Raw genomic sequence first — 22,165 nt, forward strand, 5'->3', positions numbered from 1 at the left:
CAGGTCTAGAAAAGAGCCTAGTGGTTTGGTAGGGTATTATGAGAGAGAGAGAGAGAGAGAGATGCCGAGAGCGCGTCAGTCGGCATGTATATCTAACCCCAACTCTCCACCTCCTTCCAGAGGTTTCAGCGGTTGTGTTGTGGCTAATAATTTGGCTTGCTGAGACTCTTGTCCAGGCCTTTTTCCCCAGCAGGGCACTCTGCTCTAACTTCTCATAGACACATCTCCAGCTCTACTACTAGACCACTGGAGCCTGGCAGGAGACTGTATTGAGTTAGGATTGGTGAGGGGAGTCTGTTGGTGGTAAAAAGATAGAGGCGGAGGGAGAGAGCGAGATAGGAAGGCCGACATTGATAGGGTGCTGAGAGGAGAGGTGAGGTAAATTGAGATGCTGAATGGGCTGTGGAAGCCTCAGTGGATCAATGAGACACCTGAATTCTCTGATCTCATTCACACTGATAGCAATCTTTTCCCCTTCCTTTCACGCTGTGTGTTTCCTCCGCTCAGGTTTTTGACTGACACACACACACACACATTTGTGTCCACACACACACACACTTTTTTGACGAATGCACAAATGTGTTTGTGGGCATGGTGTGTGTGAGCTTGTAAGACAGCAGCTGTGAAGGACTACCACTCCGGTCTAATAAAGGCCAGACTAATGAGGACACCTGGGATCAGTGGTTCTGTCTCTGAGCCGCCCACCCAGCATACCGTAGAGCCTAGCGGAGGAGGAGGAGGAGGTGGGCTGAATGGAGCCACTCTGTCATCCGATATAACATCCTCATTTAAAACGCACTAGACCTGATCCTCACCTCAGACAGCCAAGGATATGCTAACAATGTACCGTACAAAGTTCAATTCTATCCAGAGATTGTAAAATGATATAATATCTAGCATCATTTGTAAAGGTGTACAAATTCCATACCCATGGTCATGGTTAGGGCTGTTGCGGTGATCATATTACTGCCACACCGACAGTCAAAGTCAATTGTAATGAGAGCGAGAAGAGCAATGCAATTAGGACACAAGCCCATCGAAAGTGGAGAGAAAGACGATCAGATTATAATGATCTCGCTCTCGCTCTCTCTGAATTTTAATGCATGCTGCCAAAGCTCACCACTAATGCATGTGGTAAACATTAAACAAGATACAGTACATTAACTCTAAATGATGACAGAAACATGATGGCAAACAGCAACAAGCAACAGGACTTCTGATAAGTATTGTTACACATTCATTTTTCAAGGTGCTTTGGGTGTCAATGTTATTCAAATAGGCTAAGGTGACTAAGGTGTATGTAGACTTCCGACTTCAACTGTATGGGAACTCCTTCAAGACTGCTGGAAAAGCATTCCTGGTGATGCTGGTTGAGAGAATGCCAAGAGTGTGCAAAACTGTCATCTGTTAAGTGGCTACTTTGAAGAATCTAAAATCAAAAATGTTTTGATTTGTTTATCACTTTTTTGGTTACTGCATGATTCCATATGTGTTATTTCATAGTTTTGATGTCTTCACTATTATTCAACAATGTAGAAAATAGTAAAAATAACGAAAAAGCCTTGAATGAGTAGGTGTGTCCAAACTTTTGACTGGTACTGTATATATTTACAAAGAAAATGTATGAGGGATTGGAAATGATGCAAACAATTACATTTATGGAAGCCACAATCTATCTGCAATACAACAGCTGTTCTACCCCCTAAAAAAAATACAATAATAATAATTCCACATGACTGTTGAGGATTCTCCTCTTATGCACTGCTTTGGTAGTACCCAACTCACTAACTTGACCATCAGGTCCTAATGACCTGGTACTCAGGGCTCTAATGACCATCGGGTCCTAATGACCGGGTACTCAGGGCTCTAATGACCATCGGGTCCTAATGACCTGGTACTCAGGGCTCTAATGACCATCGGGTCCTAATGACCTGGTACTCAGGGCTCTAATGACCATCGGGTCCTAATGACCGGGTACTCAGGGCTCTAATGACCATCGGGTCCTAATGACCTGGTACTCAGGGCTCTAATGACCATCGGGTCCTAATGACCGGGTACTCAGGGCTCTAATGACCATCGGGTCCTAATGACCGGGTACTCAGGGCTCTAATGACCATCGGGTCCTAATGACCGGGTACTCAGGGCTCTAACGACCATCGGGTCCTAATGACCTGGTACTCAGGGCTCTAACGACCATCGGGTCCTAATGACCTGGTTCTCAGGGCTCTAACGACCATCGGGTCCTAATGGCCTGGTACTCAGGGCTCTATTGTCCCTCTAACCACTCTGACAACAATTTTTTTATTTTTTTTTATTTAACCTTTATTTAACCAGGTAGGCAAATTGAGAACACGTTCTCATTTACAATTGCGACCTGGCCAAGATAAAGCAAAGCAGTTCGACACATACAACAACACATAGTTACACATGGAGTAAAACAAACATATAGTCAATAATACAGTGAAAAAAAATAAGTCTATATACAATGTGAGCAAGTGAGGTGAGATAAGGGAGGTGAAGGCAAACAGATATGTATAAATAAATAAAATATAAAAAGGCCATGGAGGCGAAGTGAGTACAACACAGCAAGTAAAATAAAAACTAAAAAACACTGGAATGGTTGGTTTGCATTGGAAGAAAGTGCAAAGTAGAGACAGAAATAATGGGGTGCAAAGGAGCAAAATAAATTAATAAATAAATACAGTAGGTAAAGAGGTAGTTGTTTGGGCTAAATTGTAGATGGGTTATGTACAGGTGCAGTAATCTATGAGCTGCTCTGACAGCTGGTGCTTAAAGCTAGTGAGGGAGATAGGTGTTTCCAGTTTCAGAGATTTTTGTAGTTCGTTCCAGTCATTGGCAGCAGAGAACTGGAAGGAGAGGCGTCCAAAGGAAGAATTGGTTTTGGGGGTGACTAGAGAGATATACCTGCTGGAGCGCGTGCTACAGTTGGGTGCTGCTATGGTGACCAGCGAGCTGAGATAAGGGGGGACTTTACCTAGCAGGGTCTTGTAGATGACCTGGAACCAGTGGGTTTGGCGACGAGTATGAAGCGAGGGCCAGCCAACGAGAGTGTACAGGTCGCAGTGGTGGGTAGTATATGGGGCTTTGGTGACAAAACGGATGGCACTGTGATAGACTGCATCCAATTTATTGAGTAGGGTTTTGGAGGCTATTTTGTAAATGACATCACCGAAGTCGAGGATTGGTAGGATGGTCAGTTTTACAAGGGTATGTTTGGCAGCATGAGTAAAGGATGCTTTGTTGCGGAATAGGAAGCCAATTCTAGATTTGACTTTGGATTGGAGATGTTTGATGTGGGTCTGGAAGGAGAGTTTACAGTCTAACCAGACACCTAGGTATTTGTAGTTGTCCACATATTCTAAGTCAGAGCCGTCCAAAGTAGTGATGTTGGACAGGCGGGCAGGAGCAGGCAGCGATCGGTTGAAGAGCATGCATTTGGTTTTACTTGTATTTAAGAGCAGTTGGAGGCCACGGAAGGAGAGTTGTATGGCATTGAAGCTCGCCTGGAGGGTTGTTAACACAGTGTCAAAAGAAGGGCCAGAAGTATACAGAATAGTGTCGTCTGCGTAGAGGTGGATCAGAGAATCACCAGCAGCAAGAGCGACATCATTGATGTAAACAGAGAAGAGAGTCGGTCCAAGAATTGAACCCTGTGGCACCCCCATAGAGACTGCCAGAGGCCCGGACAACAGACCCTCCGATTTGACACACTGAACTCTATCAGAGAAGTAGTTGGTGAACCAGGCGAGGCAATCATTAGAGAAACCAAGGCTGTCGAGTCTGCCAATGAGGATGTGGTGATTGACAGAGTCAAAAGCCTTGGCCAGGTCAATGAATACGGCTGCACAGTATTGTTTCCTATCGATGGCGGTTACGATATCGTTTATGACCTTGAGCGTGGCTGAGGTGCACCCATGACCAGCTCTGAAACCAGATTGCATAGCGGAGAAGGTGTGGTGTGATTCGAAATGGTCGGTAATCTGTTTGTTGACTTGGCTTTCGAAGACCTTAGAAAGGCAGGGTAGGATAGATATAGGTCTGTAGCAGTTAGGGTCAAGGGTGTCCCCCCCTTTGAAGAGGGGGATAACTGCAGCTGCTTTCCAATCTTTGGGGATCTCAGACGACACGAAAGAGAGGTTGAAGAGGCTAGTAATAGGGGTGGCAACAATTTCAGCAGATAGTTTTAGAAAGAAAGGGTCCAGATTATCTAGCCCGGCTGATTTGTAAGGGTCCAGATTTTGCAGCTCATTAAGAACATCAGCTGACTGTATTTGGGAGAAAGAGAAATGGGGAAGGCTTGGGCGAGTAGCAGAGGGGAGGGCAGTGCTGTTGTCCGGGGTAGGGGTAGCCAGGTGGAAAGCATGGCCAGCCGTAGAAAAATGCTTATTGAAATTCTCAATTATAGTGGATTTGTCGGTGGTGACAGTGTTTCCTATCTTCAGAGCGGTTGGAAGCTGGGAGGAGGTGTTCTTATTCTCCATGGACTTTACGGTGTCCCAGAACTTTTTTGAATTTGTGTTGCAGGAAGCAAATTTCTGCTTGAAAAAGCTAGCCTTGGCTGTTCTAACTGCCCGTGTATATTGGTTTCTGGCTTCCCTGAAAAGTTGCATATCACGGGGGCTGTTCGATGCTAATGCAGAACGCCATAGGATGTTTTTCTGATGGTTAAGGGCAGTCAGGTCAGGAGAGAACCAAGGGCTATATCTGTTCCTGGTTCTAAATTTCTTGAATGGGGCATGCTTATTCAAGATGGTGAGGAAGGCATTTTTAAAAAATGACCAGGCATCCTCTACTGACGGGATGAGATCAATATCCTTCCAGGATATCCCGGCCAGGTCGATTAGGAAGGCCTGCTCGCTGAAGTGTTTCAGGGAGCGTTTGACAGTGATGAGTGGAGGTCGTTTGACCGCTGACCCATTACGGATGCAGGCAATGAGGCAGTGATCGCTGAGATCTTGGTTGAAAACAGCAGAGGTGTATTTGGAGGGCAAGTTTGTTAGGATGATATCTATGAGGGTACCCGTGTTTACGGAATTGGGGTGGTACCTGGTAGGTTCATTGATAATTTGTGTGAGATTGAGGGCATCAAGCTTAGATTGTAGGGTGGCTGGGGTGTTGAGCATGTTCAAATTTAGGTCGCCTAGCAGCACGAGCTCTGAAGATAGATGGGGGGCAATCAGTTCACATATAGTGTCCAGAGCACAGCTGGGGGCAGAGGGTGGTCTATAGCAGGCGGCAACGGTGAGAGACTTGTTTTTAGCGAGGTGGATTTTTAAAAGTAGAAGTTCAAATTGTTTGGGAACAGACCTGGATAGTATAACAGAACTCTGCAGGCAGTCTTTGCAGTAGATTGCAACACCGCCCCCTTTGGCCGTTCTATCTTGTCTGAAAATATTGTAATTGGGGATAAAAATGTCTGAATTTTTGGTGGTCTTTCTAAGCCAGGATTCAGACACGGCTAAAACATCCGGGTTGGTAGAGTGTGCTAAAGCAGTGAACAAAACAAACTTAGGGAGGAGGCTTCTAATGTTAACATGCATGAAGCCAAGGCTATTACGGTTACAGAAGTCATCAAAAGAGAGCGCCTGGGGAATAGGAGTGGAGCCAGGTACTGCAGGGCCTGGATTCACCTCTACATCACCAGAGGAACAGAGGAGAAGTAGGATAATGGTACGGCTAAAAGCTATGAGAATTGGTCGCCTAGAGCTACTAGAGCAGAGAGTAAAAGGAAGTTTCTGGGGGCGATAAAATAGTTTAAAGGAATAATGTACAGACAAAGGTATGGTAGGATGTGAATACAGTGGAGGTAAACCTAGGTATTGAGTGATGATGAGAGAGATCTTGTCTCTAGAAACATCATTGAAACCAGGTGATGTCATCGCATATGTGGGTGGTGGAACTGATAGGTTGGATATGGTATAGAGAGCAGGGCTAGAATCTCTACAGTGAAATAAGCCAATAAACACTAACCAGAACAGCAATGGACAAGGCATATTTACATTAAGGAGAGGCATGCTTAATCGAGTGATCAGTAAGGGTCCAGTGAGTAGAGGTTGGTTGGGGTCGTGGCGATCCAGACAGCTGGCCGGGTATATGGCTATCGGTAGCAGCATAGGATGGAGGTCTGTTTGTAGATACCTCGTGCGTTTCCGTCGGTAGGTTCCGTGTAGTGGGGTTTTGTTCAGATAGCAGCCGATAGGACAGCTAACGATTAGCGGGCCTCAGGTGAGCGTTCAGGTAACGTCGGGACGGATTTGCCGGTTGGATAAATCCCTCGGGCAGATAACGTCGGCAGTCAGTCGTGAAGGCCCGGTGGGGTTCCGTATCTGCAGCAGCAACAAAAGAAACGGGTCCGGATGGTGATGGAACTCCTCAGCTGGCTAGCTCCAGCATGATTTGAGTTTGCTCCGGGGTCGACGTAAGCCAATAGTCACACGGTATGCAGCTAGCTAGCTGCGAAATCAAGGTGCAAGTGTCCAGAGCCTGCGGTTGGAATCCGGGGAAACTAAGAGAGAAAAAAGTCCCGGAATGCTCCGGTCCGAGTCGCGTTGCACAAAAGTGCCGGTAGATTATCGAGCTAAAGGAATAGCTGATGACCGCAAAACGTGGGCAGCTGAAACACCAACGCTAGCTAGCAAACCGGCTAATTTCGGGGCAGCTACAGATTAGCTTCTGGCTAGCTATCGGAGTAGCTTCTGGTTAGCTATCAGGCTAGCTTCTGAATTAGCCCCTGGCTATCTTCCACGATGGATTTTCAGATTGAGGTAAATAATACTTATTGTAATTGGTGAAGCGGGTTGCAGGAAAGCTTTTGTAGTTGAGTTCTTGGATAATAAAATAAATAAAAGATATGTGAAGAAAAGGTGTAAATATATATATATATATATACAGGACACGACAAGACAATACGGAAAAGACGTCTGAACTGCTAAGCCACCTTGGAGCAATCATAATAATAAAAGACTTGTCTATTTCATCCATACTAGCACTGTACATTTTTTTTTTCTCTCATAGACATTCTATTTGTTTTTTAAATTCTGAATAGTTCTAGAGGTTATGGTCTATTCAGTGGGCACTCAACTATGGAAGCGTAACGGTAGCAATGCAAATGCAGTCAAAAATCACATCCAACACTAATCATCAAAACAGTGTCATGCTTTTAAAACTCACCTCACTGTGATGATCAGTTTGAAGAAAGAAGTTCAACAGCAGGTTGAAACTGAGTGGAAAACATGCTCATTGTGGATGTTGTTTCAAAGCCTAACACATCAAAATGGACATTCTAAGGTGTTGATTCATTCAAAAGGACCATACTATTAGAGCTTGTGAATACCATAGGCCTATATATGAGGCCAAGCCCTAAAATGTAAAAAAAAAAAAACGGAATTAAATTAATGATTGTGCAGTTATACAATACATAGCCTATACTCCAAAATTCACACAATTCTAGTAATCGTCTTTGAGTTTGGACTGTAGTATTATGCATACTGGATGGTTTGGTTACCTTATGTTACGCTCCAAAATGTCTATCCATTAATCTGGGAGAGAACGTATAGGCCTAGGCGGCGCTATTGGTTAATTGATTGTGCAGGGTGGCTTCCAGAGTTAGCCTACAATTATAGTGATTTTGATTTGATTTTGAATAGCCTAGTAAGAGGGCATTTTTTATATTTTCACAATTAATAGGCTGACACATTACCTTTAGCTAGAGATTATTTCACCACGGTGCGTCTCCATCTCCTCCTCTTTCTCCTTCATTCCTTCTATATGCAATCCTGTGTGAAAGCAGAGTTTTGGTGGTTGCCACTAAAAAGAGGAGAATGAAAATGTGATGAGAGAACAGAGCGTGCAGCCTGAGGCAAAGAACAAAGCTTAAGTTCTTTTTGCAACTTTCTCAAATCATCAATAGCCTTTAGTCGCATCATGCAGCCCATATTTGTTTTGATTTAAGACATTCTAAGGTTTGTATCATTCACAATTAAAGTTGCCAAATAACTCTGAATCAAGCATATAAATCTACTGTAGCAAATTATAATTTTTACGCTCAACATAGCCACTTCATATGCCCACTCTCTCCTGGATGGGAAAAATATCCTTTCTATTTTATTCAGCTAAGTTCAATTATATTCTTCATACTATAAAATCATATAATATAAAATAATGACATACGACTTATAAGCATATCCTGTCTGCTAAATGAACTAGCCTATGTCATGGGCGCACAGCAAGATAACATACAGTAGGCCAACTCATTTTCAGTTCTTCTGAAATACATTTTCTTCATATCATGTTTCTTTAGACCTGACTAAAATAAGAATGGATTTATTGTGATGGTGTAGATTCATTGTATTTATTAGACTTTTATGTTCCAAAGGCGCGCATCAGGCGTGTATGCAGCTTGTATGTGTAGATTCCTGGAGACGTTAAACACTTATGTTAATGAACTGTCAATTATCGCGAGCCCTAGGCCCAGCCCGAGTCATGGTGTTCGCAGGTGACAGACAGGCAGACATTTAAACAGCTTTTATCACCTCCCTCAGTGTGATAAGGAAGAGATATGGAGCAGCATGACTCACTGTGCTGGACCGCCAGACAGCAGAAGCAGATTGGACTAGAACATGTATCTAAACCAGCCAGGAGAACATTTACATTACATTTAAGTCATTTAGCAGACGCTCTTATCCAGAGCGACTTACAAATTGGTGCATTCACCTTATGACATCCAGTGGAACAGCCACTTTACAATAGGAGAAGGTATATGGAACTTGCTAGCAGTCTGTGGTTAGCGTAAGCTAATGTTAGTGTTACCTCAAGGCCTCTCTGGGGATGGAGATACCTGTCTGTCACACCTGCCAGGACACAGTGTGTCTACACACAGTCACACACAACCGGAGGCTTCATAATACACACTACATGACCAAAAGTATGTGAACACATGCTCATCGAATATCTCATTCCAAAATCATGGGCATTAAAATGGAGTTGGTCTCCCCTTTGCTGCTATAACAGCCTTCACTATTATGGGAAGGCTTTCCAATGGATGTTGGAACATTGTTGCAGGGACTTGCTTCCATTCAACCACGAGCATTAGTGAGGTCGGCCACTGATGTTGGGCGATTAGGCCTGACTCGCAGTCGGCATTCCAATTCATCCCAAAGGTGTTCGAGGGGGTTGAGGTCAGGGCTCTGTGCAGGCCAGTCAAGTTCTTCCACACCGATCTCGACAAACCATTTCTTTATGAACCTCGCTTTATGCATGGGGGCATTATTATGCTGAAACAGGAAAGGGTCTTCCCCAAACTGATGCCACAATGTTGGAAGCACAAAATCGTCTAGATTCTAGAATGTCATTTTATGTTCTAGCATTAAGATTTCCCTTCACTGGAACCAAGGGGCCTAGCTACCATGAAACGCTACCATGAAAAAAAGCCCCAGATCATTATCCCTCCTCCACCAAACTTTACAGTTGGTGGTATGCATTGGGGCAGGTAGCATTCGCCTGGCATCCGCCAAACCCAGATTTGTCCGTCAGACTGCCTGATGGTGAAGCGTGATTCATCACTCCAGAGTACAGGTGATCTTAGGCTTGTGTGGGGCTGCTCGGCCATGGAAACCCATTTCATGAAGCCCCCTGACGAACAGTTATTGTGCTGATGTTGCTCCCAGAGGCAGTTTGGAACTCGGTAGTGAGTGTTGCAACTGAGGAAAGATGATTTTTACTCTCCTAGATGTTTCCACTTCACAATAACAGCACTTACAGTTGACCGGGGCAGCGCTAGCAGGACAGAAATTTGACGAGCTGACTTGTTGAAAAGGTGGCATCCTATGACGGTGCCATGTTGAAAGTCACTGAGCTCTTCAGTAAGGCCATTCCACTGCCAATGTAGTCCTATGGAGATTGCATGGCGCTGTGCTCAGGTGTGACTGAAATAACCGAATCCACTAATCATACTTTTGTTATATAGTGTAATTCATGTACAGTACATACTTTAATACACACATTGAATGAACTACAAACTCCATAATTATTCATGTACATAAATGAATACACAAATGAATATTTCATTCAACTATTTCGGGATCGGTGTCCCTTCCACGGGGCGGTTGAGCTAACGTAGGCTAATGCGATTAGCATGAGGTTGTAAGTATTCTGTTAATTAGTTACATAAGGTTTGGCCAGTTGAACCCTGGCCACTATGTGTGTGGGAGAGTGGGTGTAGTGTGTGCGTGGAATAGAGCAGTAGCAGAGTGTATAGTGAGTGGGTGGTTCCAGTGGGCATTTGTCCCAGTGGGTGGGCTGGACAGCTGGTGGTGAGAGGAGGAAGACACCGCTAACGTCTGATAAGAGGAAGTGAAGGCAAAGTGCTGTTGGGAGTACGGCACAGCACACTCATTTTAATAAAAGGGAAAACACAGGCCACTGAATAAACATGTCATTTTGTGTGTGTCTGACTGCGTGTCTGTCTGGGAGTCTGTGTGTCTGACTCTAGCCCCGTTTATACATGGTGCTAACTTGGGTCCGTCCTGATCTTGTCTACATACTGATTGTGCCCACATGTCCAGAAATGTATCTACACATGGTATTATAATGTGTCTGTTATCCGTCTGAATTGTCACAAGAGTTCCTGGTCCCTTCATTTATGCAAATGATTTCACAGCTATTCCTTCAAAATAACATTTATTTATTGTTTATTTATTATTTATTGACTGACACATATTGATGTAGTCAGTCAATGGTGCCACCTCTCAGTGATTTTAGAGGGAGGAAAAATGACGACTTAAATGGTTTCTGTGTACAGATCTGTCTACACTAGTAAGATATCCAGTCACAATGTGTGTCTGACTACCTCTGGAGTTGGGCAGGATGATCTGTGTCTTTTGAGTGTCTACACCTGTCAAAAAATGTGGGCACAATCAGAATGTGGACAAGATCAGGACAAAGGACTCAAGTTAGAACCAGGTATAAACGGGGCTTCTGTATCTATCTGTCTGTTTGTGCGTCTGTGCGTTCTAACAGCATGTGTGTGTTTGACTGACAGGTCCAGAACATCACCCAGTCCATGGAGTTGCTGGACCTGCGGACCAACAGGGACCTTCAGTATGTGAGGAACACAGAGAGCCTGATGAAGGTTGTAGACGTCAAGCTGAAGACTGCCTCAGACAACCCCCGAAGCCTCAACCCCAAGAGCTTACAGGTAATGCACATGACATGCGTGCATGTGTCCATTCATCTGTACTGAAAATCAATCACACAGGTTTCTACCTGAAGCATATTTCTAAACTATGTATGTGAACTTTATGATAAGAACTTTCTATAGCAACATCCTGGACTCTAGCACAGGCTTTATAATGTATACTTACTACAGCCTCCTCTACATCACAACACATAAAGACACACTAACACTCACATAGCTTAACTTCATCTGCTATTTCAGTGTAATTGAGTCATGTACAGGAGGCAATTTGAGCACAATCTCTCCTGCATTATTAAAACCCCACGACCAAGCGCAAGTGTCTCTCTCTCTCTCTCTCAGTTAACAGCCATATATATTCACATTTATCTATTCCTTATCTTCCTACAAGCGGAATCTCAGGCTCCATTATCAGACAGTGTTTCTGTCTTGCTGTCAGCTGGTCCTTTTCACGTGTTTCTTACACTCTGCGGATATTAGATGGACCATATAATGGTTTGATTAAAAGATGCTCTGATAAATTCTTAATGCGTAAACTTGATTTACTGCTGGGACTCTGCACGGCAGCAGGGATGGGCCTGGGGAATGGCCCTGTGGTGTTTCTCTCTCAACACGGTTTATTATTAAAGTCACTGCAATGTTTACGAACCCCCCCCCCCCATTCATCAATATATCTTAATATCGCTAGCATATGCCAAGTCATGCAAATTCAAATAGCATTCCAAATGTGAATAAATACTCATTCACAATCCAATGGGTCGAGAAAAACCACGTAAGTCTAAAAGCTGCATTTGACTTTCTGTGAGACAGCCTGACGAATGTGTGGCGCTCAACGTCGCCGAGGGCACGGGAGATTAACGAGAGGGAATTTTTGCGGGGGGAAATTAGATTTATAATGTGGTGCTGTGGGGCTGAGAGCTGCTCCGTCACCAGATTTACGATAAACCTTAACAAGGAGAAAACAGCCCCCTCTGTGGTGGACTAGTTTTATTGATGTGCCTGCTGCTCCTAACAGCCTCACAGCACAGGACTGCATTGATGTACCTTAGCAGGCTACCTCAGGCTACCTTTCCTCTCCTGCTGCCGCTTCATCAATACACCACTGGCCTATGAGAAATCAGCCCCACCACCTCCCTGACATCAGATCAGTCATAGATGTGGAGCTGAGGCTAGGATAGGATAGATGACCTAGGTCCCCGGATGAGGAAGAATGCATTGGAGAATGAAACAATAGAGTCCAGGATCAACACTGTGCATGAAAACACATTTGGGGATTTGTCATGAGAACGGCTACTAGTTCTGACATTGGAATGCAGTCAGTTACCATCACACACACACACACATCTGCCCTTCTGTTTGCTATGTGTGTGGCTTCTCTCTCTCACTCCTCTTCCTACTGTTTTTCCTCTTTCTGAATCTAATCTTCCTCTTTGTCACCCCTCTCTCCCTCTCTCCATCCAACCCGCAGGAGTTGAAGGACAAGGTGACCCAGCTGCTCCCCCTACTGCCGGTGTTGGAGCAGTACAAGACGGACGCCCGTCAGATCAGCCGGGTGAGGGAGGAGGTGAGGAACCTGTCGCTGGTGCTCATGGCCATCCAGGAGGAGATGGGAGCCTACGACTACGAGGAGCTGAGACACAGGGTCCTGCTGCTGGAGACCAGGCTCCACTCCTGCATGCAGAAACTGGGTGAGGAGAGTGGAGGGTGGAGGGGGGGTGGTATCTGTGGAGACTCATAAATATCCATAAAGGTGAAGAACAGCATTGAATGTCATCTGGCTTGTCATGGACTACTCTACTATGACTGGTTAGAGGTAGTCTTCGTGTACATAATACTGTGAGGGCTATTCACATTGACTAGGCAATGTAAGAAAAACCTAATACAGATCATTTGGAATATTATCATACTCAATGTATTTGTTCACAACCTGAGATGCTGTTGGATTTAGAATAAAGGACTTACTGTTTTTCTCAATGAATAGTCAAGCAGTGCTCTCTGAAAACACTTGTAAAAACCAGAGTTCATAGGATGCCACCTTTCCACCAGAGTACTATCACTAAGAGCAATGTGAAATGTAGTAGCTGAGACGCAGGCTATTAATGGTCAACATTCTAGTGATGTTCAGGTTCAGTGTTAAGCTGGATAAATGATCCAGTAATGGCCTAGAGATGCCCGGATAAATGATCCAGTAATGGCCTAGAGATGCCCAGATAAATGATCCAGTAATGGCCTAGAGATGCCCAGATAAATGATCCAGTAATGGCCTAGAGATGCCCAGATAAATGATCCAGTAATGGCCTAGAGATGCCCGGATAAATGATCCAGTAATGGCCTAGAGATGCCCAGATAAATGATCCAGTAATGGCCTAGAGATGCCCGGATAATTGATCCAGTAATGGCCTAGAGATGCCCGGATAAATGATCCAGTAATGGCCTAGAGATGCCCAGATAAATGATCCAGTAATGGCCTAGAGATGCCCAGATAAATGATCCAGTAATGGCCTAGAGATGCCCGGATAATTGATCCAGTAATGGCCTAGAGATGCCCGGATAAATGATCCAGTAATGGCCTAGAGATGCCCAGATAAATGATCCAGTAATGGCCTAGAGATGCCCAGATAAATGATCCAGTAATGGCCTAGAGATGCCCAGATAAATGATCCAGTAATGGCCTAGAGATGCCCAGGTAAATGATCCAGTAATGGCCTAGAGATGCCCGGATAAATGATCCAGTAATGGCCTAGAGATGCCCAGATAAATGATCCAGTAATGGCCTAGAGATGCCCGGATAAATGATCCAGTAATGGCCTAGAGATGCCCGGATAAATGATCCAGTAATGGCCTAGAGATGCCCGGATAAATGATCCAGTAATGGCCTAGAGATGCCCAGATAAATGATCCAGTAATGGCCTAGAGATGCCCAGATAAATGATCCAGTAATGGCCTAGAGATGCCCAGATAAATGATCCAGTAATGGCCTAGAGATGCCCAGATAAATGATCCAGTAATGGCCTAGAGATGCCCGGATAAATGATCCAGTAATGGCCTAGAGATGCCCGGATAAATGATCCAGTAATGGCCTAGAGATGCCCAGATAAATGATCCAGTAATGGCCTAGAGATGCCCAGATAAATGATCCAGTAATGGCCTAGAGATGCCCAGATAAATGATCCAGTAATGGCCTAGAGATGCCCAGATAAATGATCCAGTAATGGCCTAGAGATGCCCAGATAAATGATCCAGTAATGGCCTAGAGATGCCCAGATAAATGATCCAGTAATGGCCTAGAGATGCCCAGATAAATTATCCAGTAATGGCCTAGAGATGCCCAGATAAATGATCCAGTAATGGCCTAGAGATGCCCGGATAAATGATCCAGTAATGGCCTAGAGATGCCCGGATAAATGATCCAGTAATGGCCTAGAGATGCCCGGATAAATGATCCAGTAATGGCCTAGAGATGCCCGGATAAATGATCCAGTAATGGCCTAGAGATGCCCGGATAAATGATCCAGTAATGGCCTAGAGATGCCCGGATAAATGATCCAGTAATGGCCTAGAGATGCCCGGATAAATGATCCAGTAATGGCCTAGAGATGCCCGGATAAATGATCATTCTCATGTAATATGTGGAGCTAAACTGATGATTTAACAGAAAAAGGGATTGCAGCTGAAATGTTTCCTTTAGCTGTTTAATATTTCACGATATTCTGGGTGGGTGGGTGGGTGGATGTGTGTGTGTGTGTGTGTGTCGCAGGCTGTGGGAAATTGACCGGCGTCAGTAACCCCATCACCATCCGTGCGTCAGGGTCAAGATTCGGCTCCTGGATGACTGACACCATGATCCCTAGTTCAGACAACCGGGTAAGTTTTCCACATGAACGCATGCACGAACACACACATTGGTTTTACTACCCTTGTGGGGACCAAAACATTGATTCCTATTCAAATTACTATTTACTCTAACTCCTAAACCTAACCCCAACCCTTAACCAAGCCTTAACCCTTACCTTAACCCCTAACCCAAACTCTAACTAAACCTAACATTAATTATAACCCTAAACCTAATCCTTAAACCTAAAAAAGCCCTTTTCCTTCTGGGGACTGGCAAAATGTCCCCACTCAGAATTGTCCTTGTTTTACTATCCTTGTGAGGTCTTCTGGTCACCAGAAGGATAGTATAAACCAAACCACGCACACACACTGACCCCTGACCCCCAAAACAGAGTGTATCACATGGCTTAGACTACAGCTCCACAGGACCCTCACAGGGGGGTTGTATGCTATAATGCTACTTTGGTGACATACTATTTTGCCTACAGTCTGTCAGACTCCTGAGTCACTGAGAGCTGAGTCACTGATGGATGTCAGCCCTCCCTCCTCTCTCTCTCCCTCCCTCCCTCACTCCTGTCCCATCCCGTCACAGCCACAGTACGCCTGCTGATGAATCATTCTGTCGTGGGGGAAGAAATGAACGAGTTGTTTAAGCAGAAGTTTCTCCAATCCCCTGGGTAATTACCAGCAGTGTGACTGCCAGCCGAGCAGCAGAGACGGAGACAAGGATGTGAGCTTGGACATAGATGATATAGTAATGGGTTTTCCTAATTGGAGATGACATGTGGTTGCACGTTAACAAGATCCTCTGGTGTGGAGAGGAGAGGAGATGAGATACGGGGGAAGAGGAGAGGGAGGACAGGGGATATAGGAAGGGAAGAGGAGAGGGAGAGAAGGGGATATGTGGAGGGGGAGAGGAATGGAGGATAGAAGAAATGAGGGAAGAGAGAGATGAGGGGAGGAGATGGTAGATGTTTCGTTCAGTGGGGGGGGAATGAAGATGGCCTTTCTCATCTTAACACTGTCATCATGTCCCAGACTAAATATATGTGTTGTAGGTCCTTGTCTCCCCCATGCAGACTACTGTGTTTAATGATCACGTTGCTCACTGACATCACGTTAGAATTCATATCGGTCACTGATCCTATAGCCCACATACATCCAAGGAATATCACATTAACACCCATATCCATCACTGTGATCATATTTGGGAGCCGAAATGTCATTGGCTCCTGAGAGTGAAATGTAATTTGCTCCATACTGCCTCCCAAATGCTACATGACAAAAAACCTCTCTCTCAGACATGCCTGTCTGCCTGTGCGTGTCCCAACTAGGGCTCAAGCAAAGCGCCTCCATGCTCTAGGGACTCGTTTAACAGTGAAAACGGGAAATAATACTTAATGCTCCATAATCTTCCCTCCTCCATAATTCAGCTGCTATTCCAGCACCACCCCGGCTCCTGTCCTCCCTCCCTCCGGGGATCAGTCTGAAAACTAGTGGATAGGACCTAAATCCTTGCCTGATACATTAAGAGCAAAAAGTACATATGTGAGCTGACTGTGGTTTAATTGAATCAATTAATACTGGAGAGGCCAGGGGATGAGTGGAGATTGGGTCATGGAGGGGGCAGATCTGTCAATGTCCAGATCCAGTCATTCTCAGTAGAGAGAGAAAAGAGGGAAAGAGACACTAACAGGATTGATTTTCTCTAAGTGTGGACTGGAAAAGGGCAGAGAGCAGAGAGCAGTGTGGCTGGCTGGGCTGACTGCAGAGCAGAGAATACAGACAACTTCTTCACTCCCACACACACACACAGTCTTGTACAGCTAACCTTGTGGGGACACACAATTCAGTCCCATTCAAAATCCTGTTTTCCCTAACCCTGACCGTACTCTTACCCTTCCCTAACCTTAACCCAAAAACCTAACCTTAACCCTAAACCTAACCCTAGCTCCTTAACCCTAAAACTAACCCTAGCTCCTAACACTAACCCTAAAACTAACCCTAGCTCCTAACCCTAAAACTAACCCTAGCTCCTAACCCTGACCTTTAACGTAATTCTAAGCCTAGCACTAAATTCTAAACTTAACCCTAAACCTCCTAGAAATAACATTTGACCTTGTGGGGACCAAAAAAATGTCCCTAGTTGGTCAAATTTGTGTTTGTTTACTATTCTTGTGAGGACTACTGAATAGTTAAAAATGTCCACACACACACACATACACACACACACACACACACACACACACACACACACACACACACACACACAGGAGATCAATAGCACTGTACGTACACCACACAAACACACTCACGCGTACATTTGCACACACCTACACACGCTCGTATGAACACACACACACACTTAGCTCAGGGCACCACCGTAGGCAGGTTATCCAGGAAGAAAGACCATACTGACCCTCCACACCTGAAGATCAGACACCTCTGATGTAATGGAGCACGACATTATCACTATGTTTACTTTCTCTCTCACACTCACTTACTCTCTCTCACACTCACTTACTCTCTCTCACGCTCTCACTCTCTCTCTCTAGGTGTGGTCCATGGACGGCTACTTTAAAGGTCGTCGTGTCCTGGAGTACCGCACCCTAAACGACTTCATGAAAGGCCAGAACTTCGTTCAGCACCTGCTGCCCCACCCCTGGGCGGGGACCGGCCACGTGGTCTACAACGGCTCCCTGTACTACAACAAGTACCAGAGCAACATCATCATCAAGTACCACTTCAGGTCCCGCAGTGTTCTGGTGCAGCGCAGTCTCAGTGGGGCCGGCTACAACAACACCTTCCCCTACTCCTGGGGAGGCTCCTCAGACATCGACCTGATGGCAGACGAGAACGGCCTGTGGGCCGTCTACACCACCATCCCAAACGCAGGCAACATCGTCATCAGCCGCCTGGAGCCGCAGAGCCTGGAGGTGCTGCAGACGTGGGACACGGGGTTCCCCAAGCGCAGCGCCGGAGAGTCTTTCATGATCTGTAGCACGCTGTACGTCACCAACTCCCACCTGGCCGGGGCTAAGATCTACTTCGCCTACTACACCAACTCCTCTAGCTACGAGTACACAGACATCCCCTTCCATAACCAGTACTCCCACATCTCCATGATGGACTATAACCCCAGAGAGAGGGTGCTGTACACCTGGAACAATGGACACCAGGTGCTCTACAACGTCACTCTGTTCCAGGTCATTAAGACCGCTGGGGACTAGAGACACCAGGGGTGGCTGGTGTCACTTTACATCGGAGGACGGGCCTATTGTAATGGTCGGAATGGAATGAATGGAATGATATCAAACAATCATTCCATTGATTCCATTCCAGTCATTTCTATGAGCCGTCCTGCGTTCACAAGCCTCCAGAGACACCCAGAGCTAGCCTGGTCTCGGGTCTGTTGTGCTGTCTTGACAACTCCTAGTGTGACATTGACCATATGTGTTGGAAAGATGGCACAGATCTGGGGCCAGGCTAACACAGAGGCAGAGTCAGACCGAACACGCAACAAAACTATAATGCTGTTATGGAGGGGGGGGGGGGGGGGGGGGGCAGGCAGACAGATGGACGGAAGGAGGCTTGGACTTTTTTAAAGCATTTCAATCTTCTTCATTTGACTGCTGTTATTCATTCAGAAAAAAATCCACTCCGACAGCAAGGTCAGTAAATATATATAGACTGGGCGAGACTTTCTGATTTTCTTTTCTGTGATGAGTAAGCATGGTTCTTTTTATTTGTGATGAGAAATAAATATCAACCTTTACCATTTAAAACTTTGTCCTTTATTGTGGCTCCCGCCTCTTGAGGAGAGTACGTCCACCATTATTCTCTTTGAGGGCTGAAATTAGCTTTTTTTGGTTTGATTTTCATTATGCTCCATTTCCTTCAATAATCCTCCTAACGGGACAGAAGAAACAACACTCCAAATAACATGTCCATCTTGAGCTCTCACTACCTGAAGACCTCAAAGTTTGAATACAGCCACAATGTTGTTGTTTCCAAGGTGATCTGCCTGTGAAAGAACAAGTGGTCATAAACAGTATGGAGGAAAAGGATAGAGGTGTGAAGGGATTGGAGAGTGTGGGAGCGAGAGAGAGACATGGAAATGGTAACGATAAATGTGACAACATTAGCATTGAGGCAGAGAACTGAGCCCCCAGGCAACACTGACGCCAACTGTTGCTGTTTGCGTTTGGCTCTCTCCATCTCTTTAAAAGTGCATAGCTCTTCACCAGCCCCCGCTGCACTACAATAGACAAACAGAGTGCACACTCAGTATGACACCACCTGCATAAACAGTGACCTTTTCACTGTGTTCCTGTTTATTCAATGACACATAAAACAAAACTACCAACAAAATAATCTAAAAACCCCTTTGGCATTTCAGGTTTATCTCTGAAAGGCAGAGGAGTTTGGATAGAGACAATTTTCCTTTCATTTTATTCATTTATACAGGTTGAGACGAGATCAGATCTTTTTTTAGAAGAGACCCAGGAGAATAAAACGGGAGGATGAGGTGGTGAGGGGTAGCCCTGGGTTACCATGGTGATCTGATTCTCTGGAGGTGACCTTTCTATCGGTCAGTCTTCATGCTGTCCCGGACCCTGATGAGTTCACAGACAGAGCAAGGCTGACATTTCACAAGCAGAAGGACGTGTGGGAATGCAGGACAATACCAAAACTCAGACGATGAACACAAAACAAAGACATGTCTCAATAGCTTTCCTTTGAGACTTCACGTAGACACAAATCAATCTAATTCAGCATGGAGGATAACATAGGCCGTATCTCCCACAGAGTACTGGTCTCTTAGAATAATTAATGTAAAGAAAGAAAAAAGCTCTTATTACGTTATGGTTACTCCCAGCTGCTCTTGAAATGGTACACTGTTCCCTATAAAAGTGCACCCCATAGAGCTCTGGTCCAAAGTAGTGTACTTTATAGGCAATATGGATGCACCCCGGACGGACAGTCCACTAAGAGAGGCTGTGTTTCATGAAGAGGTCTAATTATTCATCCATTTGAGTTGAGCGGAGAGGAAGGACACGTACAGCTGTGATGAAACGGAGGAAATAATCGCGTGTGAAATGAGTTTAGGATCTAAACAGTTGCCCATTTTAAATATGCGTACACACACTCATACAGTAGAGCTATATTAACACACACCACAGGAGGTTGGTGGCACCTTAATTGGGGAGGACGGGCTCATAGTAACGGCTGGAACGGAATATTGGAATGGTAATAAACCTTTCCATGTGTTTGATACCATTCCATTTACTCCATTCCAGCCGTTATTATGAGCCGTCCTCCCCTCAACAGCCTCCTGTGACACATGTATTTCCAAAACCTTAACATGATCATTTCTATCTTACATCCTCCTAAACAATCATATCCGCCCAAAGGAAATTTTATCATATATTATTTCACCGTTATCAGGCTTTATTAACAAACTTCTGCTTCAATTAGAGGATTTTGGTCCATTACATGTCTCTGTCCATTGGAAGCGTCAGGCAAGGACTTAGTCAATTTCAGATAGTGGATTTCCAGAAATGTGTTTGATCTGCATAGCAACATGTCCTGGATGGAGGGAGATGATGCTTGATTTAGAAACCGCCAGTCCATAGCGTTCAACTCATCAAAGTCATCCAGAGCACACAACCAAAGTCACCCAGAGCACACAACCAGACTGACAATCTCTACAAGTGTCAACTCCCTCTATCCAGGACATGCTGCTGTGCAAATCAAACACTTCACACTTCTCAAAGTGGTATCCTGAAAAATCCACTATCTGCGATTGATTGGATCCTAGCGTTTATGCAATCCAGGAAGAGAAGTTTGAACCATGGAGTGGCATAGTAAGAGTTCATTCACTCAGAGCTTAGCCTAGCTGCCTATAAGTATGCATGTCTACTCTGCTCTGCTCTGCATGCACTCGCTCTGATTGACTCATATAATAGTGGCAGACAGTGTGATGGAGAGGAGAGGGGCTGAGCTGAATGGGGAGAAGACAGAGAGAGAAACACTCTGGTCCCTGAGAGTTGTGAGAGCCCATTCCCACCCCACCACCATATTAATCATGCATCCGTCTCGTGCAGGGGCAGAATAAGAAAAAGTATATTATACATATAAAGCTGCCATGTCGTTCGTCTGCAGCCAGAGCCGAGGCTGGAACAGCAAAGATGCCCTGCTGTTAAATGAAGACTTACAGCGCTGTATGCAAGCTCCGACAGCTGCTTTATAACCGGCCAATTAAACCATCAGTTATATCCTCCCTGCTATTCTGAAGCGACGGCAGGCAGCAGGAGGGAGGTGCACATAAACACAACACAGTTACTCTGCAGCCATATTCCTTCTCTTAAGAGGGTCCTGCAGTATCTTAATCACTCTGGATGAGCTCTCTCTCTCTCTCTCTCTCTGAAGTGGGGAGGGACTGTGGAGGTAGAGATACAGAGGAGAGAGAGAGAGATGGAGAAAAGAAAGATGTCTCCTGAGAGACCCTCTCCTTTAACTGCTGTGTTTAATAGCGTTTTGGAGCAGCCATCGATCCTCCCAGCTCTAGAGTCTAATTAGGCTAGGATTTGTGAAGGGCAGTAAAGCTGTGGCAATATTCTGGGGCACAGCCATGGATAATTTGGTTTTACACTTGTGATGTTCTGACATGGCACACTTCATTGAGGCAGTGAAGATTTAACATGAAATGTAGCTGATGGGGGTGGGGCCACGTGGACTCCTGCTCCCCCAATCTCCCTCTGTATTTACGCTGCTGTAGGTTAGTGGACAGGGCAGAGGGCTCGGCCGCACCGCGGAAGGAAGCAGCTGGGGTCAGGGCTAATCTTAGGGTTAGGGTAGAAAAAGAAGATCTGGCCTGACAAGCCTCAAGACACGAAAAGGATGAAGGGCTCTATTCAGTCTGTATCACGGAAGCATAACAGATGACGCAATATAAATGTGAAGGTTATTTCCGAGTGAGCAGACATATGCCGTGTTCACCGTGAATGCAGTCTCCGCTAATGCGGGAACATTGCCTTTAAAATGTAATAATGGTGTAACGCGGAACTTTCGGGATACGGATTGAATAGAGCCATTAATAAGTAGGGTTAGAGTTAG

General features: G+C 45.2%; 1 protein-coding gene across 2 annotated transcripts in view; it reads left to right on the top strand.

The window, feature by feature from the left end:
- Nucleotides 1–18,599, top strand: part of olfm2a (olfactomedin 2a) — an 87,105-nt gene extending 68,506 nt beyond the window's left edge. For both annotated transcript variants that reach the window (XM_055893354.1, XM_055893344.1), the window contains exons 3-6: nt 11,060–11,215; nt 12,681–12,900; nt 14,970–15,076; nt 17,602–18,599. In XM_055893354.1, the coding sequence (XP_055749329.1) occupies nt 11,060–11,215; nt 12,681–12,900; nt 14,970–15,076; nt 17,602–18,276 (1,158 nt within the window). In that variant the 3' untranslated portion in view covers nt 18,277–18,599. The remainder of the gene's footprint in view (nt 1–11,059; nt 11,216–12,680; nt 12,901–14,969; nt 15,077–17,601) is intronic.
- Nucleotides 18,600–22,165: the final 3,566 nt, after the last annotated feature.

The sequence above is a fragment of the Salvelinus fontinalis genome, chromosome 2 (assembly GCF_029448725.1).
Source record: "Salvelinus fontinalis isolate EN_2023a chromosome 2, ASM2944872v1, whole genome shotgun sequence".
Classification (NCBI taxonomy): domain Eukaryota; kingdom Metazoa; phylum Chordata; class Actinopteri; order Salmoniformes; family Salmonidae; genus Salvelinus; species Salvelinus fontinalis.